The 17,924-nt window shown below is 26.5% G+C and overlaps 1 protein-coding gene across 1 annotated transcript; it reads left to right on the top strand.

Annotated features, from left to right (window-relative positions):
* The first annotated feature begins 4,228 nt into the window (after positions 1–4,228).
* Positions 4,229–14,263, top strand: LOC129988118 (ATP synthase subunit beta, mitochondrial). Its single transcript, XM_056096253.1, has 9 exons — positions 4,229–4,460; positions 7,063–7,236; positions 8,156–8,452; positions 8,982–9,166; positions 10,556–10,714; positions 11,486–11,608; positions 12,627–12,839; positions 13,169–13,370; positions 13,990–14,263. Exons 1-9 carry the CDS (start codon positions 4,343–4,345, stop codon positions 14,082–14,084), a joined length of 1,566 nt encoding a protein of 521 aa, XP_055952228.1. The 5' UTR covers positions 4,229–4,342; the 3' UTR covers positions 14,085–14,263.
* Positions 14,264–17,924: the final 3,661 nt, after the last annotated feature.

Below are 17,924 nucleotides of genomic sequence, written 5' to 3'. Positions count from 1 at the left end.
AAAAGCAAAGAGTTGGATAAATAAAATTTGGTACATAGGTTTATCATCTAAAATATAAATACTAATGACATTTTAAATCAAATCCATCAAATGGTGGACTATCTTTTGTTCTATATTTTCACATGTCTGTAAAAGAATCTTCAATGAAATTTGGTATGTTATATAGTGACTAGAACTGTAGTTTAGTGTCAATAGGACATCCATAGTACATATCCTTGCAATAGATTCAGTAAAAATGCTGGATTGGAGCCAAATATTTACATCTCGTATCTGTTGTTCGCCAATATAATTTGTGGTCTTACATAGTCCACAATTTTATGAAAGGTTAATACCTTTATTTGAGAGTATTCGAGAAAGTTCTGGAAAGACCATTCCCACTGGTTTTAAATGCCATCTTCACATTTCAGTAATCACAAAACTTTATAACTTTTACACAAATAACTGGTTAATGAATTTCTTATTTAACACTTGAATTGATTGAAGTGTTAATAAATAAAAAAATATTGTAAATGTTCTTTAAAAACTTGGGAAGATTTTATAAAAACTACTATGAGACATACTAATGATGACTTACATGAAAGAGTCTTTCGAATGTAAAGCACATTGTTCAATTATCTCTTCAACACCAAAGGAGAAAATGTATGTGTCTGCCCTTTTGCATATTTCAGACCAAATCGTCTGAAGTAATGCCATTAAAATTGGCACAAATATATTTTAAAGGTTGGAAATATGGAATATGGACAATTCTGCCTTTCTTTTCTTTTTCCTTTTTTTTTTTTTTTTTTGTTACATTGCAAAGAGAGTTAATAAATAAAACTAAATGAAATTTCAAAAATTGTAGTGATAATTTCTGAAAATATTACCTTATAAAAATCATAATTTTATCTTTGCATGGATATATTAAACTGATGCGTAGTTCCTCCCAGTTTTCACAAAAGTTTACAAATATTTCCAAATATAATTCATAACGAGTTTTAATTGTTAAAATTTTAGTCAAACCTATTTCACTGTTTATAAAATTTCTAAATTGCTTTTAATTTTTTGAAGAATATTATACTTCCAATAATTCATTTTAATCAAGGATTTTATTTTTAAACAATTAAAAAGCAGTAATGGTTTTATAGCCTTTATTAAATCTCCTTTCCTCTTTCTATAGGATTTTAGGCATAAGGTAATTTTAATTTAAGGATTGGGTTTGTTATATCTTATTTGTCAAGAATACATGAATTATTTAGGAAATTTTCATTCTTCTAAGGTATAGATATTTAAACTAAGGATTTCATAAGTGAATGATAATTCTTCTCATTTTACGATTTAAAGCATCTGCAGCTTTTGATTGAAGGGGGTTTTTTTGGGGGGGGTAATATAACCAAATATTAAATTTCTTATCTCATAGTAAATGCGGTTATTGAAATAATAGTTAGAATTACTAGTGACTTATTCGATAAAAGAAATTCATTATATATATATCAAATATATATAATGAATATATTCATTATATATATCAAAATTATTTTTTTCTCGAATTATTTATTCAGAACTTAACATTTTTAATAGTTGCAATTAATGATTGCGACAGCGTTTATTCTTATGTATGTGATTAGAATTAAGTAATAATTTATATTTCGGAATTATTTTGGTATGCAATGTATTCTTTATGTAGATAAAGATGGTAACCATGACAATTCTTTTTTTTAATTCAAGTATATATTTCCTAACATGGTAATTTTGCTTGGTTTCAGAGTAAAATCCTTCGTAGTGACTAATTTGTTCTTCAGTTTTATATTAGTATTAAAGAAATATGTATTTATAATTATAATATTTTATTTTCTGATACAAGCATTATTCAGCTTTAACCAAAAGATTTTTTTTTAACAATTTTTGTAATATTTTGTTTGATCCTTACACAATTTTGCAATTTAGTTTAATGTGCATAGTCAACATGTCTCTTCAACTAAGGGGGGGAAAAAGCCAGTTAATTATTTTAGAATTCAATAAGTAATTACAATTATTGGCATTTAAATGAAATTCATGATTGACCAAAATGATAAATAATCTTTGTAAAATTTCATATTATTTTGAAATGTCTAGTCATTCTGCCAACTGCCTTTTCAATAGTTAAATATAAGGATCTAAATCTTAAGCTACAAAACACTTTGTGCATTTTCATTTTATTTATGCATAGTTCAAACAGTAATGCACTTTTAAATAACATTTTTTTCCTTTTTATTTTTGTATTTATTTATTGTCTTACTATTTTCAGCATAACAAAAATCAAATAAATTCAATAATTAAATTGAAATTTTAAATTCTTATGTACATTTCCTGTATAAAATATTAATTTAAGCATTGAAACTTGCACATATTTGCCTACAATGCTAACGTTTTATTTTATCTTTATTTCTATGAATAATAAAAATTAATGTGTGCATGCATTTTTTAAAAATATTTTGAATATATTTTTAATATTTTTCTCTAATTTAAAGGCATCAAATTTATTCCTCGATTTCGAACCCTCTAAAAATGGCATTCAGGTCACTCTGTCTGTGCTACTAGTGTTTAGCTACCAAATATTGGCATGACTTTATTTGGATAGTAGGTGTCATTAAGAAAGTGTTCTCAACGTGTTACTGTATTTTCTCAATAACTCCTGGACATATTATTGTACAAAATTCTTTTTTTAGGCCACTTCAAAAAATAAGTTTTCCTCGTGATAATTTGTTATTTCTGTACAATTTTTACCTGAATATTAATAATTTTTTTTAAAAAATGTTTACAATACTCTTCATTGTTTTATTTACTGGATTTATTCTGACGACGTTCATTGTGTTGATATTAAATACAGTTTTAATATTGTTACAAACCTGTAATTTTGCTTCCTAGTACGAATAGTGTCATCGTAAGAAAGACTGTTGTACGATCTGTCCTGTGCGTGCTGAGCGGGTAATAATATCATCACAATGAAATGATATAATACATGCTCATTATTATATAGTTAAGAGCAAATAAAGATCAGTGAGACAAGCCTATAATACTATTATCATAAAAAAATATTTTTTTAAGGAAGAGTTCGAGTCTCCTTTGAATTTTTAAAAATTGACTTCTATTATATATCGCTAGAATGAACACTTACCGGTTCTCAAATCACCATCATATTATTTTATAATCAAACTACCCTACTAAAGTTTTATATTTAAAAAATTGATTCGAGTAAAATCACTTACATGGCAAATATTATATTATAAACGTTATATAACTATACCTTGTCGTACGTCATACTATAATATCATGGTATTATTCATTCTGAAAGAAGCACACTGATTCCAAAATGAAATAATAAATACAAGCTCATTTAATGCACGTCAAATATAACACAAAACATTTGGAATCTGTATTATATCTTGTAGGTGACGAGGAGATATCACGAAGTCATAGCATAACGCAAAGAAATCTATAGTTATAATATACACGACTACATTCAGAAGAGGAATGTAACGTTATAGAAATTTATTTCATAGGCTAAGCTGGTTTCATACATATCAGATGAGATCCAAAATGTTATCTATATTAAAAGAAGTTAACTTAATAAAATAAAAATAAAGTAAAGAGATTCCTGCCTCACCATTAATCGGGAAAACATCAAAACAATTAAGATCTTCGGAATTCAGAATAAGCATTTCTTGGATGCTGACATCTCTTTATAGATGAATGAAAATGAGTGATTAACAAAGCGATTAATTAAAGAACGGTAGTACTTAAAATTTTCTTTTGTGGGGAAAGGCAACAAAGAAATGATAATGGTCCAGGAAGAAATTGTGTTCCATTAAGGCAGAAAAATAAAGATCTAAAAATTTTTGCTAAGTACAATATACATATGTAAGATATAAGCTATATCTATTATTTGTAGTGTAATTATTTCGAAAAAAGTACTCCGAAATTGCAATTATAAAATTTTTTTACGTGTGTATCTAGGATTGAGAGCTAAAGAACATTAGAATGAAAAACTTTTCATTATCATCTTATTTGATTTGTAGGAAACAATTTTTTTAAGTTAAAAAAAACTAATCAACTGAGTTCACAGGAGCTTTGAAAAATTAAATAGATGATTCCTGTTGACCTACTTCGTATAACAAAATAAATAAATAAATAGATGATACATATTTCTGCCAGACCATCAATAAAAATAATTCATATTTGTACGCATACAAGTTTCGAGTTGGCAATACCACTTTCATCCGGGCTCGTCGCGTGTCCGACGACTTGAGAGGTCGATTCGGTCATATTGGAAACATAAGTTACAAGTTATTTGTTTAAAAATTTAGAGTACATTTAACCAGCAAACATGTTAAGAGCATTTTCGAGGGCCTCTACCTCGCTACTTAAAGTAGCCAAACCTTCCGTTTCTATAACTAAAATAGCCGGACAAGGCCAAAAATTCATACCATGCATTTGGTCCACATGTAAGTACTTACCGGTTAAAATAGAAGAAAAAAATATTTGTGTACATGTCTGGGTTTTTCTTTCGTTTTAGTTGTTTAAATTTACATTCCGTTGCATGAATAAGTGTTATTTGTAAATTTGTTTAGTTTCTTTCTAAACCATTTTGTTATTCGTACGAGGTGTTATCAGTGTTAAAACCATCTATGATAATGAATAAATTATGAATTTAAAAAATTCAGTATTAGTCTTTAAGTTTTTCATTTGGAACAGTTTTGATAAATTATCAAATTATAGCTTAAAAATTATGTTACACACTGGCTGAATTTTGTTTTAGGAATTTAATTTAAAATTCTTGTTATCGCAGCCATGTTTATGATTCTGCAGGATAGTTTCTTTCCTCTACAGTTAGTTTTATTTTTGGCGAAATTTCAGTAACTTTTTATACTTAACGGAAGAGTTATCCAAAAAAAATTACTTTTAAGTAGGTATTATACAAAATAATTTGTTTATAAAAATAAAAGTACATATTACCATGTTCGACTAAAATGGAATTTTTACTGCTGGCAACACAACGTTATTTTTACTTTTAATTCCAAATCTTGATGCATAAATTGCTAATCAAAGCCGAAATAAAATTCTAATTTAATATTTCACAAGTTGGTTACAATGGTATGCAGTGTTTGATATAAACAATAGCTGTTTTATAATTTGAATTTCATTTATTTAGAATTCAAAGAAATATATTTCTTATTCATTAATGAATTGAAACAATAAAAGAAATTTATTTTAATAATTTAGAAATAATTCAAACATTTTTGAATAAAATCATTCCTTGCAAAGTTGTTGTAGTTATTTTAATATCAGTAAAAAAACACTAATTTATCATTTAAAAAAAAATTTCTGGAATTCTTTGTTGACTTTGAAAATAGTGAAATAATAAACGCATTTTATCTGATCAGATGTTTATAGTCAAATCATAAACAAAGTTTACCTCCGAAGACCTTGAAAAAATGCAAAACTTGTAAGAACAACAAATTGTTTAATATTGATAAAATGATGTAAATGCTTTATTTGCTAAAATATTGAATGTAATTCTATCATTTATAAATTCTCTGAATCTGAATATTGTTACATTTAAATTTAAAGTAATGTATAAAGTTGCGATTAAGAAATTAGAGCATTTAATTATAATTATCAAAATTTTTGTGCTCAGTTTTTAGTACTTATTAAAGTTGAAATTATTTTGGTTTCTTGTAAAATTAGCTGTAAGATATCATCTAATTGAAATTTACTTAAATCAAATTTCTCTGTACATGCTTTGATAAGTCAACCATCTAACTCTCCGACCCGCCCTAAGGCACACGGATTTAAACCCTAGAACTGAATGACCGGACCGCCGTAACAGCAATTGGCGGGAACTGTGGTTGAGTCCTAAGGGCCGTCACCGGCCAAGGTACAACCCTCCCCGAAGGAAGTACGTCCCGTCATCGATGGGAGGAGCCAGATCCCCCACCTATTAGTGTACCCTCCAGGGTGGCGAGATCCAACCACCATGCCGGAAGCATCTCATCCTCATTTCGAGGTGCCCCCCCGAGGGTCTACATGCTTTGATAAATAAGCTTAAAGCTAATTTTTAATAGTAGTAAATAGGTTTTCAAAGTTTTTAAGAATACATTTTGTTATCTATTGTAAGTGACCTACAAGTTGAATGACTTAGGTCAAGGCACTTTAATGTTTCTTCATTTTTATTTTAATTATTTGGATAAAACATCGATTCTCTTTAATTCCAAAACCAAAATTTGAAATTATATATTAAGTTATTATTCAATATTGTTTCTGTAAATGAATTAAGATAATTCTGTTGATCTTTTATTTAAATATTGAATTAGAAGGTATTTTGTTTGTTAAATTTCTTTCTTTTTCATAACTAAAGGTCATGACCTATAATTAAAAAGTAATGTCTTTCAAGAAAGAGTTTAGATTGGATGGAAAAATTGAAGGTTTTTAAATGCATCAATTAAATTGATGGGGAAAACACTAAAGGTGTGTAATAAAATATAGATTTATATTTTACTTAATTACATCCTTGATAGTAAATAATTTTAATATATTACAATATGATAGAAAACACAATTTTTTCAAGTGTCATAGATTTATATAAAAAGAAATTATAATTAACATTAGATTTACTGATGCAAATTCAGCATGTTGCTTTACCTATCTTGTCTTAAACTTATTTTCTTACTTTCAAGTTTTTTATATACTTCTTAGAGCTTCACATTTTGAAAAAAATATAGTGACATCTCTGCAAAGATTTTAAGTTGGGATCCATTCTCTGGCTTTATTACTTCTATCATTTCAATGTTATAGTCAATTTTATAACAACACAATAAAGAATTCTTATCAAGTATTTTATACTTTATAGGTAGTAAAGGTTTAAGACAAAGTAAGTTGTCATTTAAATTGCCGACTATTATAATGGTATTTATTCTTATTTGTACTTTTCAAAACTGAAAGTGCAGTAAAATTCTGATTTGTAAACTATATCTAAGTAAATGGAATTTAAATCTTAATAAAAATCAAATTTAAAAGAGATCCATTAATTAATCATTTTTATTACAGCCAATCAAAACTATGCAACTGCAGCAAGTGCTTCTCATGCAAAAGGAAAAATTGTAGCTGTAATTGGTGCTGTCGTAGATGTCCAGTTTGAGGATAAACTTCCGCCAATTTTGAATGCCTTAGAAGTAGAAGGAAGGAAGCCTCGTTTAATTTTGGAGGTTGCTCAACATTTAGGTAAATTTCTTTTACTTTTTTTATTTATCTTAAGTGTATTTCCCTCTTCCAAACGCCCTCCTCCCATCTATTGATTGGCAAAGATGTTTGATAATATGTTCTTGCATTATTAAAACATGTTTGCCAATGGCATACTACTAATATGCAAGAACCTTTTTAATTGATCAAGGTTATAATTGTTTTTCTTAGCTTTGATTTTATCGGATTTTTTTTGTGTGGTTTGTTGCAATGGTTTGTAATGAACAATTTTTGAAAAAATAATTTTAGCAAATGAAGATTTATTCATAATTTTGGAATGGTGTTGTTTATAATTACTTTTATTATTATTATTTTTTTTACTTGGATTCTGATACATTTTTTTACTTACATTTATTTTTCAACTAAACATTTGTTGAAATTTCAAGATTTTTTTTCCCCCTTTTTAGACATCTAGTTTCAAATTTATTTATAGTGTTCCACATATTTAAATTCATCATTTATATTTTTTTCGTTGAGGTCACATTGGTGGGTTTTGAGTTATAATCAATAAGTTCAAAGAATAAATTGGAAATGTTATGTTTTCTGATTACTTTAGTCTTCGGAAACAAAAATGAATATTCCATTGAAGATATTAATTACTAGCTCTTTGTATCCTAAAAATATTTTGTCTTCTAGGTTGTAACTAATTGTAATATTTTAATAATAAATTTAATTTGTAATGTATGACATCAAAGTATTTTATTTATATTCATTTAATTTGAATGCTGCTATTTAGTATTTTAAAAATGAATTAAGTTATTATTTAATTTAGTTTGCCTTAAAAAGCTGGCCTTTGTTAGAAAAATTCCTTATTGAGTTATAAAATCATATCCTGCCTTAATTTAATAAAAAAAATAGGTTAATTTATTAGAAATATTAATAAAACTATTTTATTTTTCAGGTGAAAGCACAGTCCGTACCATTGCTATGGATGGTACTGAAGGCTTGGTTCGTGGAAACGTAGTTATTGATACCAACGCACCTATTACTATTCCTGTTGGACCTGAAACATTAGGAAGAATTATTAACGTAATTGGTGAACCTATTGATGAAAGAGGCCCTGTAGTCACCGACAAGTTTGCTGGTATCCATCAAGAGGCCCCCGAATTTGTAGAGATGAGTGTAGAGCAAGAAATCTTAGTTACTGGAATTAAAGTTGTAGATCTCCTTGCTCCTTATTCTAAAGGTGGAAAAATTGGTAAGGTGTACTTGTTTTGGTATTGTAGAATTATTTATAAATTAAGAAGTGTAAATTAAAATATTAATTCATACTGGATTATGCATTGTTGTGTAAGACAATTTGGTTAATAGTTTAATTTCATGAAATCTATGTATTTTAAAATTAGTTTTTAAAAATGCAATGATCAAATTAGTCTTTATTGATATATTATTTTTAAATAATACTTTCTTTTTGACTATTGTAATTTAAAATTATTCGATGCTAAATAAAAGTTAGTATAAAATATTTTACAATAATTTCTATTGCTAGTGTAGTTTCTAACTTACATAACTTAAGTTAAATATCATGAATAATATTTTTCATCTTATTCCATTGAAATATGGGCAGAAAATAAGACATAAAAAGTTAAATCAAATATGAAATTGCTGAACTTCTGTTAGCAGTGAATGATTTGCAAGAAGAATTAATTATCCTTGTTTTTTAAAATATTTCAATTTTGTATTAAACTTTTCTTGTAATTGTGGTGATTGAATTCTTTTGAAATTAGGTCTATTCGGTGGTGCCGGTGTAGGCAAAACTGTATTGATTATGGAACTTATTAACAACATTGCCAAAGCCCATGGTGGTTACTCAGTATTTGCCGGAGTAGGTGAACGAACCAGAGAAGGAAACGATTTATACCATGAAATGATTGAAGGTGGTGTCATCAGTTTGAAAGACAAAACCTCTAAGGTATTTAAATTTTTATAAAATTTTATAGATTATGTTTCATGCCATGAATATTTGTCACCACTTTTATTAGTAAACAAATTTTTTAATATATAGTACAATTCATAAAGCATCACTTTTTGTTAATAATCATTTCATTGCAGTTTTTAATGTATTCTTTTAGCAGTTCAGATTCATCTCAAATAAGTCCATATTAACAACATTGTGCAATAATTTTGTGACTACATCATACATTTGCTCCTATTATGATAAAAATATGATTAGAAAGATAAAAAATAATATTTGTATAGATAAAAAGTATAACAGAACTGCATTTCAGTTTCTTGGTAAAAAATAAATATTTTTTAGTTCCAATATAGTTTAAGATAATCACTTAAGACTAAAAATTGTACTTGGTCAACAATATATTACATTACGATTTCTACCCATTGATTCAACTGAAAATTGGTTTGATTTTGAACATTATGATTTGAAATCCAATAATTCAGTTGGTGTTCTCACACTTGGCTATCCTTGGTCTTATAGAAAAGTAACATTTTACTATAGTATTTTGAACAATTACTGTTAAATAAATTTAAAGATGAGAAGTATAAGTATCTGTAGTTTCAAAATTTTCATTGAGGTAAAATGCAAGATCATAAGTAAAATAAAACTGTCATTTATCTGCTTATTATATTTTTCGATTACTCTCTGCTACATATTTTTGTATAATTAACAGTGAATCAAATTTAGGAGGCAAATGCATTTGTCTTAATAATCACTAAATATAATCATATTGGCATGTATACTGAGAACTTTAGTTAATGCTTAATTTTTTGTAAATGTTTTATGTTTTGAAATATATTTTAAAGTTAAATAGTATTATATAAAGCCCATTCATGTTCTTATATATTTGTTAAGGGAATGAAAAAGTAGGGAATATGAGTATTTGAGAGTTCGTATATTTTTCTTAGGGGTATCAGACTTATATACATCTATATAATTTCTATTTTGGGATGGAGATTTTGAAAAATTAATTTTAAAACTGGTATTTAAACAAACATAAGTAAAAAAAATGGGTTATTTTACTTGTATTTAATTGTTATTTGTATTTAAAGTGGCAGTGTGTTTCAAATAATTTAAATTCAATTTCAGAAAAATAAATTTTGTTAGTTTATAATTGAAATATTTTTTATTGCTAATAAAATGTTGGTTTGGGTTATTTTTTATTTTTGAATGTGACCTTTAAAAAAATAAATTTTATGATTTGGATGAACATTTTTATATAAACATGAAGCATATTTAATGTTAATCTTAAAAAGGGAGGGGGTAGTTGACTTGAATTATCCAATATGTGTTATCCTAATTGATGTAATTTTTTAACACATTGTCTTATCTGTAATCTACTTTCAGGTATCTCTTGTATATGGACAGATGAACGAACCTCCAGGTGCTCGTGCCCGAGTCGCTTTGACTGGTCTCACCGTTGCTGAGTATTTCCGTGATGAAGAAGGTCAAGATGTGTTGCTCTTTATTGACAATATTTTCAGATTCACTCAAGCTGGTTCAGAGGTAACATCTAATTTTCATTTTAAATCATTTTATTTTGTCAATTGGCCAGAAGAAATTTTCCATAAAAATTATTCAGCTGTTTAAATCAGAATAATAAATTCATGAAAATGATAAAAAAAAAAGAAAATGTAATTATAAAATAAAACTTTAATATTTGTATTTTAATAATTTATATTCTGAATGAAAAGTTAATTTATTTGATTTAAAGCAGATACACTGACATTCTTTTGCATGTGTTATGCAATAAATATGGTATTTTCATTGCACAAATTTTTAAGGATTTTTATTCATTTATATCTTTATTTACTAATCAAATCAAATAGAGGATTATCCCAAAATTACTAAATTGTGTTTCTGTCTCTTTAAATTTTAAGGAATAGTACCTGATTACTAATAACATAATAATAAAAAAGCTGATATTGTAGCAGTTGTGTAACTAATATTCATTGAAAAAACACATTCTGTTAATTGATATATAAATGTTAAAGCAATAATGAGAATATAGTTTAAGTGAGATTCAGTTGTATATTTTTTATATTTGCTTCTTAAAAGTATATATATATAATATAATATTAAACTTCAGACGAAATGAATGATTTAGTTTTTGTAAAAATTGCGAGTTAAACTGGAAATACTGGTGCTGCAGCCAAATATTAGTAGTAAAATAAAAATTAGCTGATTTTCATAAATGTAGTAAATGAGAATGTTTTATTGAGCTTATATGCAAAATAAATATTAGATTTGTCTTATTTTCTTTTTTTCAAATGACAGGTATCTGCTTTGTTGGGTCGTATTCCATCTGCCGTAGGTTATCAACCAACTCTGGCAACTGAAATGGGTACTATGCAGGAGCGTATTACCACCACAAAGAAGGGATCCATCACATCTGTACAGGTAAATTATCTGAAATTAGACAATTTTTTAAAAAATAAATTTTATATTTACTGAAATATCTAATTGCTGATTTTTTCAAAATGTTGTTGAAGGTTTTGTATTTTCTTTAGTTTCTAAAGGATTACGCTGTTCATATTATGATTTTACTTTTTTAACTACATTGTCTATAAAAAATATTTTAATAATGATTATATAAATTTGAATTATTGCTGCTGATTGCTATGCTGATTATATAAATTTGTTATTTAATGTTATAAAATTGTAAAGATATAAGTAAAAAAAGTTTTCTTTAGTCTTTACATTTAAATTAATTTTACTTGTTAATGAAAATATATAGATTTCATTTATATTCTTATTAGCCAAGTTTCTTTGCTTTCATGCTGTTTTTATTCTTTACTATTTAAAATGTGGACCTTGATATTATACTGTTTTCTAATCATTTTAAAGATTTTCTGTTCCTTAAATTTTAAGAACTATGATTCTTATATTTTGAATACAATTATTAAATTTAGGACTATATAAGTTTATAGTTTTTCTTTGAAATTTTATATGTTATCCTTAAATAAAAATTCTAATTATTGAAAAGTTTTGAATGTTTTAAAGTAATGATGGTAACTATTTTTAAGAGTTAGAACAAGTCATAGTAGCCTAATGGGAACTTTGGCATTAGAAAATAAACATTGGTTTCAATTTCCCTTCCATTAAATATCTATTAGTAGAAATTTGACATTTATGTGTCTTGTAATATCGTGTTTAATTGTATATGAAATGACTTTCGGCTTGGATGTTGTCTCTGTAATTTCACTGTAAGTCAAAAGTATCAGGTCCGTTCCTAATGGTTTAAACTTGGTATAATTTTTGAACATGTGACTGTTTTCAATTTTCTTCCCTTTGAATATAAATACTTGTATTTAAATATGTATTAATTATGCATACATTCATGTTCATAACTTCTGGTATTGTAATTCTATTTTCACAGTGAAAAAATAGTTTGGACTTATAGTAACTTCTCTTTCAGGCTATTTATGTGCCTGCTGATGACTTGACTGATCCTGCCCCTGCCACTACATTCGCCCATTTGGACGCCACCACTGTATTGTCTCGTGGTATTGCTGAATTGGGTATTTACCCTGCTGTAGATCCTCTGGATTCAACATCTAGGATTATGGACCCCAACATTGTAGGACATGAGCATTATGACGTTGCTCGTGGTGTGCAGAAAATCCTTCAAGTAAGCTGATTTCATACATTTAAATATTCTTCTACATACTCAGTTATTGTTTTTGTATTTTAAGTCAGGTATTAAACTTGTCTAATTAGATCAAAATTACTGAATTTAAAATAAATTGTAATCTTTATTAAATTTAATTTAATTCACTATTACTGTTTTTCAAAAACTAGCTTTTCCATTTAGTTTTCAGATATGGATTGGAATAATAGATTTTAAAAAGAATCAAATGTATAGTTCAACATTCTAAAAAAAGTAATGGGTAATATATTGCTGATAATTGTGCTGTAACAGTAAATTTTATGGATTATAATTTCTTTCCCTATTTGTAGGATTACAAATCTCTGCAAGATATTATTGCCATTTTGGGTATGGATGAGTTGTCTGAAGAAGATAAGCTGACTGTATCTCGTGCTCGTAAAATCCAAAGGTTCCTGTCCCAACCTTTCCAGGTAGCTGAAGTTTTCACTGGCCAAGCCGGTAAATTTGTACCATTAGCTGACACAATCAAGGGATTCAAACAAGTTTTGAATGGTAAGATTTTGTTAAAATTATTTTAATTTAATAAATTTAAAATTCCAATTTTGTATTTGTGATTTATTCTTTGTTTTGATTCAGAATTATACATTTTGAAATTCTGTTATTACTTACTGAAAAGTTGGGGGGGGGGGGTATCTTGCAATTTAATTTGATTTCTTTTCTGAATTTAATATCTTGATTTTCTATCTTTCATGTGTGGTAGTAAATGTGTTGTCAAATTATTGTTTTTCACTGTGCCATCATTATAAAAGGTATGCTGCTCCCTCCTTTAAATTAGTAGGGGGGGGATTCTGTCTTTGGTAATTGTGTTTTTAAAAAATCTCATATTTCTTTCTGATTGTCACAATCAACAGATTTTCACTTATAAATTTTAGTGAAATTAAATCTTTAATCGAAACTAGGTATTGTTTAATTGATAGTTTGAGAACATTTAGCTGGAATTGCTTTTTTTATATACCTAATATTACATGTATCTTATGTAATTCAAATATATAATTGTAGTTTCCATTTCGGTGAATCTCTTTTATTTGTTTTTAATCCTTGTAACTTTTCTTTGGCTAGAATTGACTTTTTCCCTGTCATTTTTTTTTTTTAATTATTTGCGCTTTTACAGGTGAAATGGACCATTTACCTGAGGTTGCATTTTATATGGTTGGACCAATTGAAGAAGTAATTCAGAAAGCAGAAAAACTTGCTGAAGAGTCATAAAAACATGGCTAGAGACATTAGTTAATTAAGACATTGTTGAATATTATGGAAATTAGATGTATCATTTGAAAAATAAATCTCAAATTTGTTGAATACATATTTCAGCAGTTCATCCTCTAGATTGTAAAGGTCTGCACTCCAAGCTTTTTCAGAAAATAAAGTTTGTATAATAAATCTAAGCCCATACCTTTGTGATTTATTTAACATTAATTTTATTAGCTTTATTGCCTTATAAAAACACCTTCCAGATAAAAGTACACAAATTCTTCATTACGCTACAAATGTTTTACTATAAATTGATTTTTGAGACCTCTTAAAGTGCCTTGGAGATTCTTGGCTTCATGACCAAACAAGAATTGGATTTTATTCCATTAAAGAATGGTTACTTTAAGCTTAATACATTTATAAATCATCTGCATTGGATGTACTCACTGATATGATGTGGACACTTTGATTAGAGTTCTAGCTTGGATGTTATCTATAGTGGCAAATTTAGACATATTGCTATCCCAAGCAGTATAATTTATAAAGCCATATTTAATTACTTCAAAATTAGTTTCACTGTTTTATATATTTTTTAACTTAGTCTATTAATTTCTTGGTTTGGTTACTTTGTGCAGACATTATATACATGTCTTGGAATGGTTGATGACTGGAGTAATTAAATTCTTGAAAATTTTATAATTATTTAATGATCTCTTACAAATAAAATTATTTAATTATAAATTTCAAATATAATATAAATATATTTTACAAGACCTCTCAGGATTATAACATAACCATTGTATGATCCAGTATATTATAAAGAATTATATTTTACTTCTTATTATAAAGGTTTTAACTATTTGCTATAAACACACATTGTAGCCCTAATAATTCATGTAGTTTACATTCTTTTCAAATTTATTATATTAGATTAATAAAAAAAAATTAATGGATTGTGCCTGTCATCATTAGCCTCATTGACCATTTCGGAAGTCTTACTTATTGTCCTTGGCATTTTTGTTCAAAATTATCTGATTTTGCCAAGATGCCATAAATATTTGCATATAATTTAGTTTACTTGTAATATTTTTAAAAGACGGAATTACTCATGAATTTAGATCACTTAAAGTAATTTTTGATGAAAGATTAATAAAAGAATTCTTTTTTTTATATAGTTATACAATAAATTGTATATCTTCTTGATTCTATAAATCTTTAAAAGTTTGCTTCCACACTATTCAGATTTTATTCAGTTTATTAAAGTTATAACCATGCTGCAATTGATATAAAATGGCAAAAAAATTTTGTCATTTAGATAAAATGACAAAAATAATTAGGATTATATAATTGTTAGTTGCTGTTAAAGAAATGTCACTAGTGTAACAGAATGCAGCATTCTTAAATTTAAACTGTAGAAAAGTCAAATTTAACAAATTAAAATAAGCAGTTGCATTTTCTAGTATTATATATTTGTTAAGCATTTACTGTTCAACTTTCTCTATTAACTAATTAAAAGATACCTTTTATTTGGAAATCTTAGATATGTACTCTTAGGATACTTATATTTATGAATTTCATAAATATCTATTAGTCAAATTGTTACATCCATGAATATATAAATTTTGACTTGTATGTTGAAGAATATGTGATGTCCAGTCATATCAGGTGGTTGAGTGTTAACATGCAAGAAGGGACATGGATATATAAATATTCAATTTGGAAAATATTTGCCAAGATTTTACTTGACAAATATTTACATAAATTAGGAAATATTTTTCATTTTGTGAATTTAATTCCTACTTCTGGGAATTTTAAGAAACTTGAACTTATTTTATAGGTCAAAAGCAAGATAAAGCACGAGATATAATCTTTGTATCATGCAAGCATTTCCTCAATAAGAATTTAAAAAATTTATACAAAAAAGTGCAAAAGCTGTCATGATTTTTTTTCTGTGGTCTATTATTCTATTTTATTAACTTATTTATATAAAATATGCTTTAAAATTGTGATTTTTTTTCCGTATAAAATGGCCATCTAGCTATTTAAATTTCTGTGTAATCATCTTTTATGATGGCATATAGGAATATAATTTTTTTTTTTTTCAATTCAATCAAGAGTCGGCAGAACATTGAAATATTGAAAATATTGTGGTTTTAAATCATAATTTGGTAAATGAATAAATCATTTGATAAAATTTAGACTTCTCAACTTTATTATAATTCTGTCTTTTTCAATTTTTTTCTTGAAAAGATGTCTAGAGTTTACTACTGAATCTTATAATTTAACAAAGTTGAATTCCGAATTAAATTTGAATTCTTTTAGTTTGCGTGACCTTGATCTGTTTCTGTAAATAGTGCAGATAATGAATAGCTTTAAAAAAAAGTGAAGTTTGATTTTTCAATTTTATTGATTGAACTGTAATTTTAAATCAATAGTTGCATGATCACTGAAAATACCGTTAACTGTTAAAAGACAAATCTTTAAGATAGTTTTTGAAAGAATATGTGTAGAATTTTAAAAATTCAAAATACATAATGACAAGTCAGTTTGCCAAATTTTGATATGCAAGATTGTTGAAATTAACATAACAGTATTTTTCATCCATAGCAATATGTAAATGTAAAAAGGCAATTTGTGAAATTAAAGTACTTATATTAAATAACAAGTAAATTTTGGTACTTTTCTTTTGTTAGATTACATATTTCATTATTTGAATACATATTATAGTTGAAAATTAAGGAATTTCCATAATGATAGGTTAATGTAAAAATGAAATTGTAATAACAAATTTTCAATGTAATAAAAATTCATAGAATTTATGTAGAATATATTTTCTGGTATAACAAGATGAACAATTAAATAAAATTTACTCGTTAATACATTTAAACATAATTTGAGAAGTATTAAGTGGACCACCAATACTCTGCAGTTCTTGCTTGTTTTAGATTCTTAAGTATTTGCAGCTAAAAATACTGCAGAAAATTATCCAATTTCTAGATAAACCAATAAAAAGTTTAAATTGAATTATTTTTCCAGTATTAATTAATGCATATTTTAATTATTATTTTCCAAATTTAGGATTTTTGATAAACCTTTGAATGCAACTGAAAGTGAAAAAACGTTTTCTACTTTGAAAAGGAGGGACCAGCAGTAAGAGTTCAAGCATTGGTGCTTTAATATTTACGAAAATCTTCAGATATTACACAAACTTATGAGTTATGGGGCTGGTATTAGCTATATAGTGGTCTTTTAGCCATGCAAGTTCCAAGAACTCCCTCTTTAGCATTTCTCCCTATAAAATCAAATATTTTTAATGGCTTCGCTTTAATCTTCTATCACAAATATTATGACAAACTGAAATAATAAAACGTTTTAATAGTAATTGCACGAGAATTGGTTTCGGTATTTTGTGCATTACAAAATTTAAATTTTAAAATAATTTTAAACAAAATGTTTTTTTAAAAAAAATGCACAATTAACTCATTGTAAATACTTTTATACGAAATTTAGCAAAGTCAGTTAATGACGGAAGGAGGGAAACCATATTAATCAGCAAGCAAAATTGAAAACATGAAAAAATACTATTAATAATTTTTAAAAATTTGAATAAGTTTGAGTTAATAACTCTAAAAAAAAGAGAACGACTTTAAATGAATTTGAAAATACCGAGAAAAAAATATTCTTTCCCCCACTTCCCAAAGTTGTTAGGTCCTGCTCAATTGCCTGTTTGATAATTCAGCCCTAATAATGGAATACTACTGCCATCAAAAACATGAATATTTGCAAACGTTGCAGATACTAAAGTAGGGTTTACTTTCAGCCAGTTACTATTCATTTAGTAAGATCATGCATATG

Source organism: Argiope bruennichi, chromosome 10 (assembly GCF_947563725.1).
Source record: "Argiope bruennichi chromosome 10, qqArgBrue1.1, whole genome shotgun sequence".
In the NCBI taxonomy this organism is placed as follows: domain Eukaryota; kingdom Metazoa; phylum Arthropoda; class Arachnida; order Araneae; family Araneidae; genus Argiope; species Argiope bruennichi.
Note: the sequence above shows the minus strand (reverse complement) of the source record. Positions and strands in the feature narration are given on the sequence as shown.

What these genes read in the sequence shown, in the direction of transcription:
- LOC129988118 (XM_056096253.1), top strand. Translation starts at nt 4,343, where the DNA reads ATGTTAAGAGCATTTTCGAGGGCCTCTACCTCGCTACTTAAAGTAGCC. An exon ending in GATCCATCACATCTGTACAG is followed by an intron (nt 11,609 to 12,626) that starts GTAAATTATCTG and finishes CTTCTCTTTCAG; the next exon opens with GCTATTTATGTGCCTGCTGA. An exon ending in GTGTGCAGAAAATCCTTCAA is followed by an intron (nt 12,840 to 13,168) that starts GTAAGCTGATTT and finishes CCCTATTTGTAG; the next exon opens with GATTACAAATCTCTGCAAGA.